The following is a 19,267-nucleotide window of genomic DNA, read 5'->3' as shown; positions in this document are numbered from 1 at the left end:
CTGCGCGCCCCTGCGCGCCCCTTCCCGCGCCGCCCGCCACCATGCCTTGACGTGCCCCCTCCAGCACGGCGGCGGCTCCCATGGCGGTGGCACGGAAAATCAAAACTTTGTTGACGGTGAACATCTTGGTCTTCGTGGGGATCATCCTCTTCTCCGTCTACTGCAGGATCCAGGACCGCTCGCAGGAGCTGGTGCAGATCGTCAGGAGTGCGGACCGCCGGGCCAGGAGCCGGGGCGCCAAAGTGGGCAGCCTGGCGGAGAGGGAGTCCATCCTGCAGCGCCTGGACCACCTGGAGGAAGTGGTGTACAACCAGCTAAATGGTACGGACGGCTGGGGGGGGCAGGCACAGAGCACCTCGCAGTGCCGGTCCTGCTGCGTGCCATGTCCTGAGCAGGGTGCCGTGGGATGGGGAAGAGCATCTGGAGTGCACACACACGGGGGAGGGAGACCTCTGTACCGTGGGTGCATGCACCCTGTGCCTGCTGGAGAGGAAAAGAGGGAATTGGTAGCTGCAGGATATTGCTGGAGGACTTGTGGGGGACACCTCCCACCCCCAAACTCAGTCCAAAGTCAGGGCTTCCTAAATAGAGACAAAGTTAAGGAGACTGCAGAGTTGAGGAGGATGTAAGAATTGATTGAAGTCCCTGTGAACAGTACCTAGGTTTTACAGTTTGCCTGGATGTATTAACTGTGCCTGGGTATGTATGCGTTTATATAGCAGATGCATTGTTAGTTTATAGCTGGAAGTCATATTACTTGGTCTTAGAATTACTTTAAAAACACTCTGCTCAGTTCTTACACTGTGTGCTTTTAATAGTCTAGTTAAATACAGCACCCACGTGTTTCTTTAATGACTTTGCCATTTAAATTTTGTATTATCTTCAGTGAGGAGGGGAAGTGACCACCGCTTTCTTATTATCATCTTCAATTCTAATTTACTAGCCTTGAAAAATCTTGGTAAGTAAGCAAAGAGCCCCTTCTATGGTAATTAGAACAGGCTAAGCCATAAAAGTTGTTATAGAACAGCTAACCTTTCATATAGAAGCTAATTTTTCAAAACAAGTGCAGTTATATTTGCATAGATTCATAAAGTTCTGAATGCCAAACATTAGAGGCTTAAGTATGTGATTAAATACATCAGAGCTTTGGACAAGAAGAGGTCAAACAAGTAAACTTTTACATGATGTTATAATATAAATGTAACATTTAGCATCTAGCACGTCATAAAATTTCCCATGTAAGTATGTTTAAGTATACCAAATATGCTTCTAGGATGGCTGTGAAAATCTTCTTACTCGTAATGTTGATTTAACAAAGGCTACTGCAGTCTCAAAATGCAGACAAATAGGAGGGTTCGTATAAAGTATATTCCCTGTTACTACTTTCTGAATGACTGTATAAATCTAAGCAGCTTAGACTGTTATGGTACTATGCAGTCTGTGCCAGCAAGTATTATAGAATAGACATCCCCTTACATGCAATCACATGCACACACGTGTGTATAAATGGGGAAAAGAGAAGAGGAATGTGAAGTTGTGGGTGATAGTCACATAAATACATACGTGTGAACTGGAAAATGTCTACATCTGTGTTTCCTAATGACGTTTTGTAGAAGTTTTGAAGAATGCAGGATTTAAGAGGGAAATCCTCCTCCCAAATTCAGTGCAGCCATAGAGCGCCCAAAGCAAAATAGCTCAGTCCCTAGGCTGTGTCCATCCCAGCTGAATTGGATAGATCTTTTTGGCCCAAATTGATTTGTCCTTGGCAGTGTTCATAGGTGAGACTTTGGGTAGAATTATTTTACCGGCTCTGGGTTCATCTCAGCATAGTATCCACTGGAGAAATCAGCGGGAGTCCTTAGCGTATGAGGCAGGCACCATTGCACATAATGACTGTGGCTTAACATGAAACAGGAAGTTCTCTGTAATGTCCATCTCTGTTTGGGTTTTTTTTTTTTTCCTTCTTCTTCTTTAATCTGGTTTTATGGATATGGAAATTCACAGCAACATTACTATTTAATTAAAATGCTGTGTTGCTCCTAAGGGGGATAATAAGCACTCTGGGCAGTTTTTTCTTCTTGAAAGTTCTTAAATGGGGAAATACAGAAACTTTTTCAAGCTGAGCCATTCAAATTCCCTGTTAGTTTTCCCTTCAGTTTCTCTCTGACATAGTTGTTCTTTTTATTACACAATAGTACATTAATACGGATTAATTATTTTGCTATCAGGCAGTTTCTCTCTCTCTCTCTCTTTTTTTTTTTTTAAATCCTGTGGCAACAAAACCAAAAAGTCCTTAAAAAAAATTAGGAGGAGCCACTGAAGTGATCGGAGCTGCATCACTGTAAGTGAAATCAGGATCAAGCATCTGTGTTTGGGTTTAGCTCAATGGCATTCCTTTTTAATATCATGACTCATTACTTAATGGGCATAGTGCTCCTCTGGCAGCATTTAGATTCAAGGGAGCCCGGCTGTGACAATGTTGTACGTTGTCTAACGGAGAGACTGGTATTAGGTAAACACTTAGCCAGCTTCAGAGCTGCTGTTTCATCCTAGTGTCCAGCAGGTTTCTCAGACATTATCCTATCTAGTGCTCTATCATAAGGGTAGAGAGCCATCTGAGACCTTCTTGGACGTCAGCTTTTTAATGAGGTGGGTCAAAATCACTTTTAGAGGAAGAGAATGATGTTGGTAGACAGATTTTATTTTTAGGGGATATGAATTCCTTGCACACCCAGACCTCCTGCAAGCGCCCAAAAGAGACTGAGTCCAGCCCAATGTTAATGTTATAGATCTGTCCAGATCAGTATTTTAATTTTCTGCTCTTGGTTCTTTCTAGTTTGGGATCAGCAAATTTAGAGCCACCTATTAAGTACCTTATATTGTTGGTCGTAAAGTCTGTGTTCTTTTAATCTGTTTTTCTCTTCTATTTGGATTATTCTTAAACTAGAAAGACTTCACCTGTATTTTCCAGGGACTCTGTTGAAGATCCAGGGTAATAGACGCTTCCGTGAGAAACCAGTCCTGCAGCTGCAACCATGCAGAATTTGGTTTCTGTCACCCCTATTTGTTTTCATGTAATCAAAGAAATGTTATCTTAAAGCACACCTTCTGTAAGGAGATATAAATACAAGCAGTAAGGTTACAAGTCTATCCGGAGGCAACCTAAAACTGATCACTAGACACCTCATTAACTTTTCAGTCTGAATAAACTGAATAAAAACTGTGCATACAATGCCTGTGGAATTACGTGTAGAGCGTAGAAGACCATATATGAAAGCCAGTAGAAAGCTGGTCCTTGCAATTATCTCTGGCAAAACAAGAATTTTTAGAATGGAGTGAATGAGAATTGCCACAAATCTGTGCGGGGATGTGCAGGCATACACCCAAACAATAGTTTTCAGTTGACTTGTGCTTTGGTTTCTGATCAACTCAGAAAAATCATATTTTTGAAAGCCGCCTTTATGCCCAGCTGCTGCTCTTTTTTGGTGGAAGTATGTGGGCGGAGCGTACAAAGGGAAAGGAGAGGAATGAAACATGGCTGTGGAGTTTCCTTGGTGAAGCCCCTTATGTAACTTGTCAATGTTTGATTTCAAATATAATATTTATTTTGAACAACTGAGTTATTCCAGATCAAGTTCATCAATCTGTATATTTTTCCATTTTTGCTATGATTTTACTATTGAAGAGTATTTCTTATTATCAGTTAACATAAAGGTAAGGCCAGGTAGACTTCATAGCAATTCATGAAATGGCATAATGATATGCCATAACAAAATACCTTGGTATTTTGTTCCTTTGCTTTTTTTTTTTTTTTTTTAATAAAGGAAAAAAATCAACAAGATCTAACTGACTGGATTTTTTTCCCCTAATCAGTTTTGTATCTGAGTCTATTGCTAATGATTTACCATAGAGAATAAAGAGTTTTTGATGCCCCAACTGGAGCATAACCTTTCATGACAAAAGCAATTGAAGGGTCAGACTACAATTTCACTGTAATTGCCTTTTTCCCTTTTCACTGTCTCTTTCCAGTAATACACAACAATCAATACAGCATGTAATTAGATTTCATTCAATCTGCAAAGATTAAGAGAGTTTTCATCTTCTCATTATGTATGCTCACATCATGTCTTCCTACCCATGTCTTCTGCATTAGACCTCTTTGACCCGTTCTACTGCAGACGTGGAGGAATAAGTTTGGAATATTCCCTTGAATTTGGCAAATTATCATTCTTTACGAATCGTAATTTGATTTTGCTCTCTTTGGGAAGATTAAATACAACAGCAATTTCCATTTTGATAAATGGGTTTTATACTGCATATGCATTTCATGGAGAAGGCTGGGAAAAAAGTGGACAATTCATGTAATTGCAGCACACAGGCTTAAAATGATGGAAATAGCAGGTCCTAGGTGCAAGGACTGATTCATGCAGACTGTGACTCCTGATTTTTAGAGTGTACTGGAAGCAAAGTGATTGCATTTAAAATTCAGCCTGGCAATCTGCATACTTAAAAGGTACAGTAGTATTTTTAAAAGGACAGTTTATTCTTCATAGGCTAGGGGCCTGAAGAAATGGTTCCAAATTTCCATATCGAAAAAGGGTTGGGAACAGGCTGCAAATGAATCATGTGAACGTCCATATCAGATTTGTCAAAAAGAAGCTTTTAGAGTTGGCAACTTTCAGCTGAAGAGTAATTCCTTTGCAGAAAAGAGAGGTAAAGCCATGTGCGCATGGGGGAAGATGAAGTGTGGCTGCCAGCCTTGCATTAATGAAACTGCACTTTCTCATACCCACATACAGATTCTCATGTTATAACTATTTAATTTGATTATGGTGTGATGCGTCTGACAACATTAGCAAGTAATTATTCCCAAGAAGCAGCAACTCACTTGTGGGGACTGCTCTTTGCCATGTGTTTTCGTTATACTAATGAGAGGCTTCTTCATGTAGTCTCACTTTGAGTTTTTAAGAGATGCAAGGTGGGGCCGAGTGAAGGCAGGAGTGAAAAATATTAACTAGAGKTTTTTTTTCAAGTTAGACTGCAGTTTCTCTGTTCGCCACATGGCACAGAGCAAGTGTTCTCACTTGTTCTGGATCAGTTGCTCCCGCTGAGGTAACTCAACATTGTTATAGGCCTGACCTTCCATATTGCAAAGTGAAGTCGTCCAAAAGGCCTGATCTCAACTTGACGTTGGCTTTAGCTGCATTAATCTTGATGTATGTAATTGAGGGAAGGGCTGGGTCTGCAGAACACTCTAGTGTTTGCAAGAACTTTAGCTGTAAAGGTCCATTGATTTGCAATTTCTGCAGTCCAGTTCTACTCCTATACTATTTGGGCGTGAAGCGAAGCCTGGGAGATTGCTTTTGTAGCTGCTGCTGGTGATGGGGGCTTGAAGCCAAACGTAAAGCCTAGTACAAGGCAAAGTTTTCACCCAATGAAACTTGACAGCAGCCATAAATCATAATCAGTGATTTCAGGAAGGCCAAGATTTTATTCCCCCAAAATGAAGGAAGAAGATATGACGAGTGGATATTTGGACTGGCCCTATAAAACTATAATGTAATATCCTAAACAATCTTCCTCTCTTCAATCACATTAGGAAGAAAATGGCTAAACATATGGTATAAAGAGTAGGTAAAATTCTTGTTTAAAATGGGCAAAACTGCATTCAACACTTCTAAATAGTGACAAATATGAAAAATATATCTCCATTCCAGTAGCACATCAGTGATTTTAAAGTCTCTCCCTGTGCTCTTTGTTTCATGTACTGCTAACCATTTCCTATGTAAAGTTTCTGCTTTTTGCTTTTATTAGCTGGTAAGAAAGCTCATTTTGACAGAAAAATCATGTGGTAGTTTTATCATTGACTCATTTGTGTAGAACTTGAATCATTTGTACTATATAGGATTAAATGCAATTTTTACAGAGGTGGGAAGAAAATCTTCGACTGATGTTGTTTTTATTGCCTTTTTGAAGATATCCCAGTTCAGTTTCTTTCCATTTTTTTGTAGATGTTAGAATTGGAAAAGCAAATGTGATGCTGCCCTCCTTTAGTGAAGAGCTACACTGTGGTCCGTGCACATCTGTGACCAACAGACAGGCTTTGAGGATTAAAAAAACTGGCTTTAACTTTAAAGTCTTGAGGGTGGGTGGTTGGGTGAGTTGGTTTTGAGTTTGGATTTTTTTGTGTGTTTGATTTTTCAGTAAATTAAGGCAAGTTGTAGATAAACCAACAGCATCATTTAAAAATGCAGTTCCAGGCACTCAGTGCATGGCTGTTCTCCAAGGAAATAATAAGATTTATGAAAGGAAGGAACAGAAATGAGTCATGTTTAACAAATCTCTCTTTTATTAATGCCCCTCTCTAACCTTACTAATGGGTACTCAGTCTCTCTTTCTTTCTCACTACATTTGGCATACTTTTTTATTATTGTTATTATTTGTGGGGTTTCACTTACTAGTCRTTTCCATCACTTATTTTAAATTAATAAACTGAAGAGGGGGAAAAAAAGAAAAAGAACCTGTGATGGTCTGGATAGCAGGAAGGAAGAAAGCCAATAGCAGCAAAGCAGCTTCCAACATTGTTGTAGTCCTGTTGATCAAAACCGTCTTCTGAAATAGAGAACTTCAGCTTCTGAGAATGAAAACCAGATAGAGATCCTCCCACTGACCTAAAGTCATCTTTTCCTGGGAGCACAGAGCTAAAGCAGCAAAGTCTTAATTGGATGTGTTGATGACTTGTGTCGATGACTTGTGTCTGCCTTTCCTAAAACCCGTAGGTATGGCGCCGTGGAAATGGCTGTGTGTATATGAAAGCCTTATAGGTGGAGGCAACCCCCCTTTTAAAGACCGCATGGCAGATGCCAGTAGATTGAAAGTTGTCTTTCTGCCCTATAGTTTTTACCTTTTTGGGTGTTCTCTAATACGGACATTTCCCAAAAAGTTTTGGAGACATGCTACAGTTCAACTGGTTACCCAGCAAGTCCTGTAGGACAGTAGAAGCATGAACGTGTAGCAAGGATGTTTCTTGAATCAAGATTTGTGCAACTTGCAGAAAAGAAAGGAGCCATCAGGGAGCAGTGTGATGCACCTTGTCTCAGATCCCGTCATTTAGTTGGAGTTAGAGTTTAAATGCATGGTAGTAGTGTTAGGGGTGAAGGTGAGAATCTTGGTTCTGTAATTTACTTCTCAGTGTAATCTGCTAAACTTTCTTGTGCTTATGCTGCAAACTCTCCGGTACAGCTGAAGCAATATGGAGCTTCACCTGGAGAAGATCCCTTCAAAGCTTGATAGGCTTCATCTTGTTAATGCTGTCTTGCTGATGATTTCTGTTCACTCTTCTCTCATTGCCCACAATACCCATATTGGTAGCTTTCAAGAGTGCAGCAAAGATAAAGATAATCCATATTTCTTCTATGGCTTTGTGTTTTTGAACTCTGAAGCAGTAGGAAAAGGGCCTTCAGTTGCATCAACCGAAAGTCCTCTAAAACAGTGAATCAAGGATGGAGTTGCCATTTGTGGGAAAATGATCCTTTTTTCAAATTGAGCCTCACCAATTGGCTTGCTGAAATGATGTCTTTTGGAACCTCTCATCTGGTATAGATCTAAATGAAGTGAGCCATGTGTGTATATGCAAACCTCCAGATGTCCAAGGAATGGGTATTTTGGGGCTGAGTTCTGCTTTCTCCTCCCTCTATTTGACAGTCGCTTCCCACTGTGAGGGAGCATGGGCTTGTTATTTTGTGGTTCTTTGCACTAGCTTTTTATTTCACCTGGTTTAGCTAACCTAGACTCATTGTAATGCATGAGAAGACAGTGCAGCAGCACTTTGTGCAAAATCTGGTAGAGCCATCCGGAAGGCCTTTCATAGCAGTTCCCTATCCTTATTATTATATTTCTCAGGCCTTTTCATTTCTGTATGCTTTAGGGGTTTTCTGGTTTCTGGGTTTTTTTTGTTTGTTTGTTTTTAAACACCTCTTAGGTCATCTTGCTGAAATGTGTATTGAGAGGGCCTGCTCTTATGACTATAGACAGGTCAGTTGGGCTTTGTAGTAAGAGGAAGAAATGAATGTCCTCAAAGTAAAGTAAACCTGCTTGCTGTTTGCCATCAGCCTAAGCTACTCAGTGTATGTTCTGCGCAGCCTTGCGGAGTTGTCTTGTGAAGCAGWTGTGGCCGCTTGCCCTCTCCCTTTGTTTTGCTTGGATGACTAGTTCTGAGGGATCTTTGCTGTCAAGCCAAGGATGAACCTGGGACTATGAATGGTTTTGTAGCCTCAGTGAGGGAGAATCCTTCTTAGTGAAACACTTCAGTAAAAAAGACCCAGTTCTGGGAATCTCTGGCAAATGGAGAAAGGCCTATTATTTTTTATTATTATTTTTTTAAGTATGTCCTTGATTACCAACTTTGGAGGTGAGTCCAAGGGCAGCTGCAGGATGAATAGTAAAAGATARAAAAGACCTGATTCTGCTTTGTCATTATGAGCAATGTGGACACACAGTTTTCTTTGGAACAGAAAAGATGTCTAAAAAATGAGCAAAGCGTTTTTAGAAAAGGTGAGAATATAGACTTCTGAATATTTTAAGCTTTGTACCACCTCCTACAGATCTGTTCTGTAGAAGTCCTTTCATTTGCCACCATGATCTGATTTATACTTTTAATACTTGAGCTGTAATTTGCATGTCATCCTGGGAGAGTGGGCAATGATTAAGGAAACTAAAACAAGGAAAAGGTCTTTGAAACAGCTTCTGTAAACAGTGCTACTGTGGTTCTGTCAGGCGGAGGTGTTTGGTGCCAGAAGGCTGCAGGAGAGTTACCTATTTCACAGAACGGTTTGGAAATCGCATCTAAATAACCAAAACTCAGTGGATTCCTCCCTGGCTGAAATATGCCTGAAGTGTAAAGGAACACGTTGAGATTCTGGGATTCTTCAGTGTATTTGCTTCAGTCTTAACCTCCTGGTTAAATGTTAGAGCAAATATCTAAGAGGTTGCTATAATGCCAGTTTTTCTCTCGGGTTGAATACCCACTGTAAAATGGCATAGCTTTGGCAAAAGCCACCCTGTTCCCCAGCAGAGCCATGGTACCTCCTTCCTCTCTGCAAGGCTAAGACATGCATGTGGAAAGAAGCTGTTGATGTAAAGGCCTTTGGTATCTGTATGCCACTGAATTCTGCTCCAGAAGGACAATTTTTTGCCTGTACAGTCCACCACTTTCCCCACTTGTTCAGGCAATTAACTGCAGCAGGAGGGAGAGGAGAAAATCTGAGTCTGTGTAGGCAAGAGGCAGCTGAGGAACTTGGTTCTCTACCTTCTACCTATGTTGCAGAGCTGCTTATACCCACAGTCCACTTGCCTTTGCTGGAGTACTCATGACAGGAAGTGCTCACTAACGGAAGAGTCACAAACACTTTCTAAGGGGTGATTCAACTCAGGTTTGCTAGAGCCTGGCGCTTGAATCACTGCCTGGTACAAGCAGCACAAGAGCTCTCCCAACTAGGCTTTAATGTGGATAAACTGATCAGGGAAGAAATGGATCCTGCCAGGTCTCTCTCGTACTTGAGGTCCTTCAAATATTCAGATAATATGAAATACAGGTATTACCTACAGAGGCTCATGTAGGGCTATGTTAGACTAGGCAGTGTTATCTGTGAGGGGTATTCTTTGCCATGGTGAGACATTCATGACTTCATAGGCTCAGGTAGCGCAGAGCTGGTCTCTTTGGGGTTACCAGTGTGTTACTCATCTTTGTTCCTGAGGAGAACTGTTAAAAAGCATGTCTGTGATGCAGGCAATAGTTGTGTTTAGTCAGGAATCCAAGTAAGGTATAAACCCACCACTTTTTTAAGCAAACCGTAGATCCTGCTGACCCATGTTCTGTTGTCATCAGAATTTTGTGTGGGCAGTAACATGTTGCACTGGTTGGATGGGGTACCCAGCTGTCTTGCTCAGATRGGCTCGAGTGGATTTGTCTGCTTGTTTTTATGCACGCAGCAGTGATCCAGATTCTCCTCCACTCCAGCTCACCCATGCAGTTAGTGCTGTTGAAGTCCATTGCCTGAATGCATCCCTGCTGTTGATCCAGAAGGATCAGCACAGCCAGGAGTTATCAGCATAGTAACTCCAGTGGTTAACATGGCCAAATGAGGCTACTTCTGCCACAGAATGAACAGTATATTGGCTAGTTATGATGATATATATGTAGTATAAAGATGAACTCATGCTGAGTCTGTGCACTATTTTATTATGGTTGAGAATGGAATTTTCTCTCCTTGAAGGTTTTGGAGTGATTCTCCTTTTTAGTATAGAACCAATGAGCTTTGTGTTTCTGCATCTGAGTCTTTGATTGTTTCTGTGTTTGTGCTGTTTGGCTCCAGTTTGCGTTTTGCAAAATGAAGTGCACAGACCAGGAGGTCAAATTAGCAGCGTTATTGTGCCTATCCGAGAAGGCTTTGTTTAGAGACTGATTTATCTGTTTCCACAGCACTGCACAGTACTATGTCCCTCCTGTGGGGTGAACTGGAATGCCCTTCTTGCATCCCACCCATTAGGTTCTCCAGTGGTCACAACCCCCCATCCCTCGGCCAGACCCTGCACTCCTGTGGACACAGGTCCCCTGTCCCTCAGTTAAGGCCTGTGTTGCAGAAAGCTTTTCACTTTGACCTTAGAGATCTGCTTCTGTCTATGATTGTATGTGTCTCAGTTCGACAGTGATGGGCAGACCGGTGCCTAACTTGCACTGAATCTAACTGGGATCCAAAACTAGACTTTGACTAAAAAGATTTGATCCAACRGGTATTTTAAGTGTGCATGTGCAATTAAATGCATATGGGTTAGCTGCGTCCTAGCTGAATGCTTTAACCACTAGTCTGTTGTTTAAAAATTAAAAACAAAAGGAGGGCCATGTAACTTTCCTTCRGGTGAAGAATAAGACCCTTTCTGCATCCTTTAAACCTGTGAGTCTTAAGGGGGCAGGTATTTGCAGACTTCAAAGGAAGGATGGGATTTTTGGCTGCCACCTTTTCAGCATCCTCTACTGACTAGCTCTGAAGAGCTGCCTCTGGAGGCTCAGTCAAGGGATTGACCCTCCCTGGAGGGACAGTAGGTCCTCAGTGTAAGCCTTCAGCTCTCACCCCAGAGGCTGACACGTAGGAGTTCGCCTTGCAGCACTTGCTGCCCTGCAGCGCTTTGGGCTACAGCAAAAAATGCAACGTGCACAGGGTCACACACAGCATCCCCAGTATCTGTTTCCCACAGCTCAGACCAGCATCCTGGCCAAGGCAGTGCTGTACCATCCCCACAGCAAAAGGGGCTTTGTTGCACAGAAGCTCAGTTTTCTTGGAAGGTGTCCACCATGACAGCTGAAAGCCCTCTCCTGCAAGGCTGGAGAAGTTTGCTGCTCATTTTGTCTCTGTGGCATTTTTGGTGGGGTGATGGGGTTAATTGGTTGTTTTTCATTTGGATTCTTTATGCTGGTTTTGTTTTATTCAGCAATGGGGCCTCACTGCCCTTTTTGAAATTGAATTTATTTTTTCTACAGCTCTCTGATGCCTCTAGGATGTGAAGGTTTTGTAAATAAAAATATATTAACTAATTTCAAGCAAGCTTCATGTGGTAGGAAAGATTGGTGGTATTCTTTCCTGTGCATGCTGAACTGAAGGCAGTGATAAGACTAAAAATATCCCCAGTTGAAACAGCATTGTATAACCCAAAGGTTAGTCTTCCTTGGGATTAAAATTTGCAGTTGCTTTATAGATTCCTTGTCAGGGAGATTTCTAGTCATCTAGCCATGTGTAAAATGAGGCTACTGGTAGCTGCACGATTTTCAATCCCATCGGTGACTACTTTACCACAGACACAAACCTGCTGATTGTAAAGATTTGGATACCCGTTGTGCTGATGTCAGCTAGCAGACGCGGTTTACGTATTCCCATGACGGTGTTTGTATTACAAGTGCTGTATTAGAGGTGCTGAGCACGGACTAGGTACTGTTCACACCTCTAATAGGAAAAACAGACTTTGCCACAAGGAGCTGTTAATCCTAACGCATGATGATAGATTGCAGGTGGCTCCATGAAACAGATGGGAGAGGAGTATAAGGTAAGAGGGAGCTGGTCATGTTTGAGCTGTTAAACAACCGACTACTAAGCTGCCCAACTGTTGAGTTAGCTGACACATAAAGCACATACAGCAATGAGTGGGTATGACTTGGGAAAAGGGGCACTTGAATGATTCAGGTGTTAGCCTGTGTTAACTGGGGGGTTGGGAACCACGTTTATTTCATAGTTCTGTGTTTTAATTTCTGCATCACATGGGTGATTCCCAGAACCCGGATCTGTGAATTCAGGCTTCTGACTTGAAATGCAGTCGCAGGGACTTGGCAGCTGAAYTGGAGCCTGCTCGTGTATTTCTTCTTGGTGACCAACCTTTTCTCCCATGTGTAAATGATCTTCTGTATCTAAAATGAAAAACCTGCTAGAGTTTGCATCTCTCAATGCCTGCAGAATGTCTTTTGTTTGTTTAATACTACTGTTGTAGGGAGCAGTGAAAAGATTTGTGGTGTTCATTAGAAATTTCTCATCTTACTTCGATGTAATATTTGGCAAACTCATTCGATATGTACTGCCTGGGATGCTTCTTTAGGCGTAGGTCTGAACATGTCAGGAGCTGCCCAGAGCACTGTGCTCTCGGCTGCTCCAGCTTTAGGCTGGCAATAGCAATGGTCTTCGATTTCAGACCTGTGCCAGTCTGATCTTCCTCCTGAAACAGATCCATCTGGCTCAATGCACTTTCATTCAACAGAAGATTAATTCCAGAACAGAGGTGGCTTTCATAATGCTAATGTCCAATGTGGTTACCTGTAAAGCCCTCTGTTTTCTGAAAGTGTCACCCTGGTACGGTTCCCACAGTCACAGCTGTATTCCCATTTCAGGCCTGCAAAACCCCAAGCCAGACTGCGGAGAGCTCTCTTTGATGGGTTCAGGGAATTAAGAATTTCTTCTTCGATTCCTTCTGAGCCTGGCTTGCCTAATAAGTGGATTCTTTGTCTCCCTCTTTCTGCCACATGTTAAAAAGTTCACAAAGTGAGATTTTTAAAGTGTTCCTTGTGCGATTAGAAGAGTAAACAGAGGGTATGCAGAAATAGAGGAGAAAAGTTTACGAGAGGGCGCAGATGAGGCCTGACTCTGGAGCTGGAATGGTGCAGCCTGCTGTGCTGCCAGCATGCCAAGGGACCCGGGCTGAATGATGCAACCCTCAAGGAAGGTGCTGCTCATTGCAGAGGACATTTCTGCCTATGTTACAATAGTTGGTGTTGAGGCATATCTCAGCCTTTCATCATGCTGACAAGGAGTTGGAAAACAAATACTGCTGTCTTAGAGACACAATGGAGGCTGTGGAAGAATGAGACTGGTGAAGTTCTTATTATTGAAATTGCTTATAGTTGATGAAGTAAGCATGGAATTAGAGAACTGCAGTTGGGGGTCTGTGCATGAGTCACCCTGGGACTGCCCTAGCCCAAAGGAGAGGTTGAGTTCTCCTCTACAGTATGGCGTGCAACAGGCTAATTCTGGTAGAGTCCACAACAGGGACTGATAATACATGTTAATGTAGATTATTGATAACCATTCTGAACCAGAATTTCAAGTGATGAAAGCTCTCTTTTAATGCATCATAGTCTATTTATGGCAGTAGGAGTAAGATCAAAATCAGGCCCAAAGGGCAGGACAGCTAATGCAGGATCAACATCAACTGGATGTGACTAGGAGATGCCCTATGTGACTAGGAGATGCTCTGTGAATGCTGAGATGTCCTCTGTACACTGTTTTTGTACGGTCAGAAAGCAAAATTGGATATTCCTGGGAAGTAATTTATTTCAGAAAAAGAAGTCATCACGTGATCTTTTGTTTTTGTTGTTGAACTGGGAGAAGGTACCTCTAATCTGTTTGATAGATGATATTGCATGCATATGGCTTCTCTGTGCTAGGTGTGAGTGTCACTATGAGACCGTGACACTAGAGGCTGATTATTTTCAAAACAGTTTTGACATATCCTGAACTGACAAATTCCATTTAAAAATGTGTTTGATATGCTGCTAAATGTGGACTTTGGGAGCATACCTTGCTTTACATTCTTTTCAAAGGTGGCAGGGGGGAAGAGCCCCTCCCATTAAATAACTAGAGGAGGGATTCGTTTCTTAATAAATGCCAGGACAAGCAGGCAGAATTCTATGGAGAGGTGTCTCCTGCTGTCATTATAGTGCCTCACCTCTAAGTCTGTCTCTGTTGTTTCCTAAGGTGAGAAACGCTAATTTAGTGAGTTGGGCATTTCCATGTGAATTTTCTTAACATGGTATCTGTACAGGGAAAGTGTTTCTAAATGGGGTCACAGACATACCTCATTATTTCTTTAAGGAGTCCCCTAATCTGTGACCTAAAAGCATGCTGTTTTATCACCTCACCTGGTTCTCATCGTTGCCTATAGCACCTGACAAGAAGTGTATGTAAGCTCACAGAAAACAGGGACCTGGGGCTAAAGGAGCAGTTCCAGGGCTAGCTTTGGGGAAAATATTTAGAGCTGATGAAATACAGGACTGGGGCTTAGGAGGCATGGTTTCATTTCCAGGTGTGCCTTTGCTGTGCTCCCTATCTGCAGTGCCCGGTCACCTCTCTGTGCTTCTCCTGCCCCTCCCCACACATGTCCTCTATTTGACCAAGAAGGTCTGACTCCAGGCTCATCTGTGCAGAGTTTGTCCTGGTGCTATTGTAATCAATGACGTAAGTAACATCACAAACCTAGTTGCCCAGTAATTACAACAATTAACTCTAAAAATAAGTGTTTATTTCCATGAGCAGCAAAAGCAAGAAAGCCTGCTTTCTTACAAATCAGTATCTTAGAGGTGAATTCTTGGGGGTCCCCGATAGCTCTGATGGTTCTCTCATATTTGAGGTTTCACTCAACTTCTTCTCTCAGTAGGAACATTTTAATGCCACTGTCTTCCAGATGTCAACTTTTGTGACACTTGCAGAAATGTAATTTTTGGAGACCTCTGACTGTCTGCCAAGCTTTGGCTGAAATTAGACACCGGCCTCAAAATGCAATGAGCAGAGGTGAGGGGAGGGTTTGTGAGAGGGAAGCAGACTGACAGGCAAATACAGACAGCATGATCCCACAAACTGCTTTTCCTTAGGAAACCAGGCTAAAAATCCTATCAATGACAAATGAGATTTTTATTCATTCAAACACAAAGATGAAAGTGAAGTCCTTAGCTTTTAAGGGAACCAGACTCAGATCTTCACACTGATTCCTCTGCTTGCTTTGTTGATTGGTGAGATACGCTAACTTGAGCAGATTTTCTCTGCTTTTGTCTTTACTTGAGTTAATAACTGTAGCAGCATGACACTTCCCTGGGACCACACCAGTACTGCAGGACAGCCTCCTTTATTTGCAGCTTCCTAAAATGGCAGTCGGGTCCCAYCAGCTTGTCTCATTGCCCTTCAGTAGTGACTGAATAAATTACGCAAGGACCAGAGAAAACACTTCTGCGCTGCTCAGTGCTAGGCGGAGTGAAGCGTGCTCAGCTGGTCATGTCGTCAAACAGCTTTCACGGCCCAGGGGCTCCATGTTGGCTTTCACTGGGACCATTTGTTGCTGGAAAGCTCCTTCTGCTTGTGAGGAAGCCTGGTTGTGCCCTGAAGTTCATGCAGAACTGGATGGCATGTCTGCTCTGTGTCCTTGAGGAGGATGAGTCTGAGCTGTAAGCTCAGACCTCAGTGCCCTGAAATTCAGATACAGTGTTTTGATTCATACCTGCCTCTTCACCGAAGCATCATCTTCTGCCATATAAAGGCACCTTCTGTCACTGCCCTCGCCTCTCTTTTTACTGTGTAATTTAACATCTCACAGTGTAGCCTTAAGTACAAACCTGAGACACATGAGGGGATAGGAACATTCATTCTTTTATGGAATTCCTTAGTAAAGGAAAGGAAAGCTTGAAGAAAAAAAATGAATCTCAGAAAATTTGAATTTCTTTTTACATTACCTTGGTGTAAACCGGATAAGCACTATTGCAGTCAGTGGAAGGTGAATTGGAGAAGACTGATCCAGAGTTTCTAATGCTCAGCTATTGCCTTTATATATGGTCTGAATTCTGTATATATGAGATGGCGTTGAAAAACTCTCTCCAAGTGGATCAAATAAGTGTGTGGTTAACAGATGTACCCCCTTTGCCAAACAAAGCCCACTTTGTCTTGGCGTGAGTTTGTCAGAGCCTCAGCTAGCTGCAGTTCACAGTCAGTTCTTAAAAATCCCAACACGCAGTGAAGCCGATCTTGTTAATAATGGATCAGGCATTATAGCAGTGCTGTTTTTTTAAAGTGCTTGTAACAGTGGATCATAGCTTTTCCACTCCTGGAAGTCTGAGTCAATTTATCTTTATATCAACAATAAACCAGAAAGGGCAGAAATCAAAGTGCTCAATGCTTTTATTACTGCTTTTAAATAAAACATTGTGCCAATAGTTTTTCCTATTACATCTTTATTTTCTCAAATGCATTGACAATTGCTATTTAGCTTGCAAAAGGAGAAACAAGGATATCTCATCCTCTGATTTACTTTCCTGAGAAAATGTTACCTAATTCTTTTTATATTTACCTAACAAACCCCTGATTATTTACATGTTATAAACTGTCTGTAGGACATTGTGCCTTTTGTTTCTAGACAGATCTTTTATGAATTTCGAGAGGGAACACTTTTTCTCTTTAGAAACAAAACCAAAACCTGGCTCAACATTTCCTTAAGCAATAGCAAGGAATTCCAAATCCAAGTATGGGGACATTGCTTTTTTCCCCAGTTGTGTTAAGGAAACCATTTGAGGATTAAATTATAAGTGGTGGCAGGAGGGACTGAGAGGGCTCAGCTTGTTCTTGTTTGCAGGGACTAGGACAGAATTCATTGACTTGGTTTTTTTTTCCCAAATTTCCATTGCTTTTTTTTTTTTCTTTAATGTGATGAGCAATGTTTTTTTCACCCTCTTCTCCAGATTGGGAATTGTGGTAACAGCAGATTTGCCTTCTTGGTTCATCAGTGCTGCATTACTCGCGGTCCCCTTGCCTACCTGTGGGCCGCGAGGAGCACTGGGGCTCGGGCAAGGCTGGGACAAGCGCTGCGCACCTAAGTGGAGGGCCCTGAGGAGCGCTCTCGCTGACTGGTTGCTGTCGCTAGCGCTCGGCAGCAGGAGGAGTGGATTTTGAGAAAACCCCAATGTGCGTGTCCGAGCAACCCAGGCAGTGCTCTCTGAGCCAGCCTGCCTGCCTGTCCCTTTGCGTGCGATCCTCTCCAAGTAGGGGGACGTTGGGCCTCTGGTCCTGGCACATGCTCCAAAAAATCTGTTAGAAACAGGGCTCCCAATCTGCATCAGCAGTGAGGACTTTCTGCACAGTAACTGTCTTCATCCATTGTGGCTTCAAAACTGTCATGACTTGTTGGTTTGTCAGCATTTTAGTTTAGATCGTGGATTCTGGGCTGTAGTTTTGCTGTTACTAATATGTACCATGTTTGTTTGTGGACTGACCTGTCCCACTGGTAGAAAATTAAATCATATGCGAATTAAGAGGTTGATGGGAGGTGACATTACAGCCTGGCACTGACAAGCAAGGCAGAGCTGTGGTGCTGTTGACATGAAATAGGAAAATAAAAGCCAAGGAAGGAGAAAGAACGTACATCTCTGCTTTTCTTTATATCTCAAACCAGATTTCTGAGCCAAACTCCCTGAGAGGTGTCAAAGATGCACCTGAAAGAGGCACACATACATAGTTCAAGAAAGATATGCCTTCCATACAGAGATAAAATAGGTAGTCTGTCAAGGAAGTGAGAGTGCTTTGGAGCCAGCCTTCAATATTGTTGTGTAATGATGCAAAAGCAAAGTACGTCACCCATGAAGAACCTAAAAGGCAATGTCACGGTAAAAGGCAAATGGAAGAGTTGAAGCTCCTTGCAGCTCCTGTTGAAACCAATGTCCAAATTAACTGATTTTTGCAAGAGCAGGAGCAGGCCCTTGAGGAGATCTGTTGGAAGTGTTCAAAATGTCACGTCCTCAGGGCAGCTGAGCTTTTCCACCATCTATGTCCAAGGAGAAATGCCTGGCCCAACACTGTTCTCATGCAACTGGGACCTGTTTCAGATCATTTGATCCTCTCATGGTCAAGAAAGACGCAGACTGTCATTTTCGGTGTGTGGAAGGGAGAATAGCGACTAGAATACACAGCTAGCTGTGGGTATTAGATTGTCTCTTTAATGTAGTTGCATTGCCAGAGATGAATTTAGCAACTACTTTCACAGCTGTGGAAAATCAAGACCCTGCTTTCAAGCACGGTGCGATTTTGAGCTGCAGCCGCTGCTGCAGCTGGATTGAATGCTATCATCCTTCATTGTGTAAAATGGTTTGAAGAACAGGGAGCTTTTCAGTCATATAAATGGCAAATGTTGTATGCATCTTCGTTACTGGGAAAGCTGCCTGTGTGATTATGTTAGTTTAATAGCAGGCTGTTTAGATAAGTGAGCAGGGAGGCAAGTCAATGTCTGCAAATAATGTGGAAGATGATTGCACAAGGATRCTGCAGGAGATGGGCTTGTGTGGCCTTTGTGGAGAGCTCACCAGGTAAGCTTGAGTAGGGGATGTGAAGAGCAGAGTCTTGCTCAGTCTTGGACACAGTCCCCACAAAGGTGGCAAAAAAAACTGGGCTGAAACAAAGTGATTTGGAAGGCTTGGCAATGTCAGATGTGATACAGCTTTTGGTTGGATTAGACTTAATATCAAAAACAAGGAGTCTAGAGGGGTACAAGGCCTTGACAGGACCTGAAGTAAGATAGATGTGATTTTTTAGATTCCTTGTGTTTAAAAATATTTTCTTTCCTAAGGAACCTAGCCCTGTCAGCTGGTCTGAGAATAAGCCACTCCAGGGATTCTCATCCAGAATTAAGTCAGAAACCAAAGGAATATTTTTAATGGTTAGAGATATGCAATCAGCTCTGTGTTAGAAAATGTCATTGCATCCAATGGCAGCTTTTAAGTTTTGGGCTCCGTCTCTAGTCCTGTCAGATTTAGGTTCAGAATCCCCTTTCTGCAATGATCAGGCATTTCAGTTCCCTTCCTCCACTTCACATAAGCAAACTCCTGACATCTCTAAAGATCTTCTGCTCATTTAGGAAGTGAAAACCCTTTAACTTGGCTAGGAGCAGCTTCTTCCTGAAGCTAATTAAACAGCCCCAAAGT

At 42.3% G+C, this 19,267-nt stretch overlaps 1 protein-coding gene across 1 annotated transcript in view; it reads left to right on the top strand.

Annotated features, from left to right (window-relative positions):
- The first annotated feature begins 80 nt into the window (after window positions 1-80).
- GALNT9 (polypeptide N-acetylgalactosaminyltransferase 9) overlaps window positions 81-19,267 on the top strand; it is a 157,922-nt gene continuing 138,735 nt past the window's right edge. The window contains exon 1 of the mRNA XM_026058798.1: window positions 81-321. Coding sequence (XP_025914583.1) covers window positions 81-321 — 241 coding nt within the window. The remainder of the gene's footprint in view (window positions 322-19,267) is intronic.

This window comes from Apteryx rowi, unplaced genomic scaffold (assembly GCF_003343035.1).
Source record: "Apteryx rowi isolate R43461 unplaced genomic scaffold, aptRow1 scaffold_15, whole genome shotgun sequence".
NCBI classification, from domain to species: Eukaryota; Metazoa; Chordata; class Aves; order Apterygiformes; family Apterygidae; genus Apteryx; species Apteryx rowi.
The sequence above is the reverse complement of the archived record's forward strand: the minus strand, read 5'-3'. Positions and strand labels throughout refer to the sequence as shown.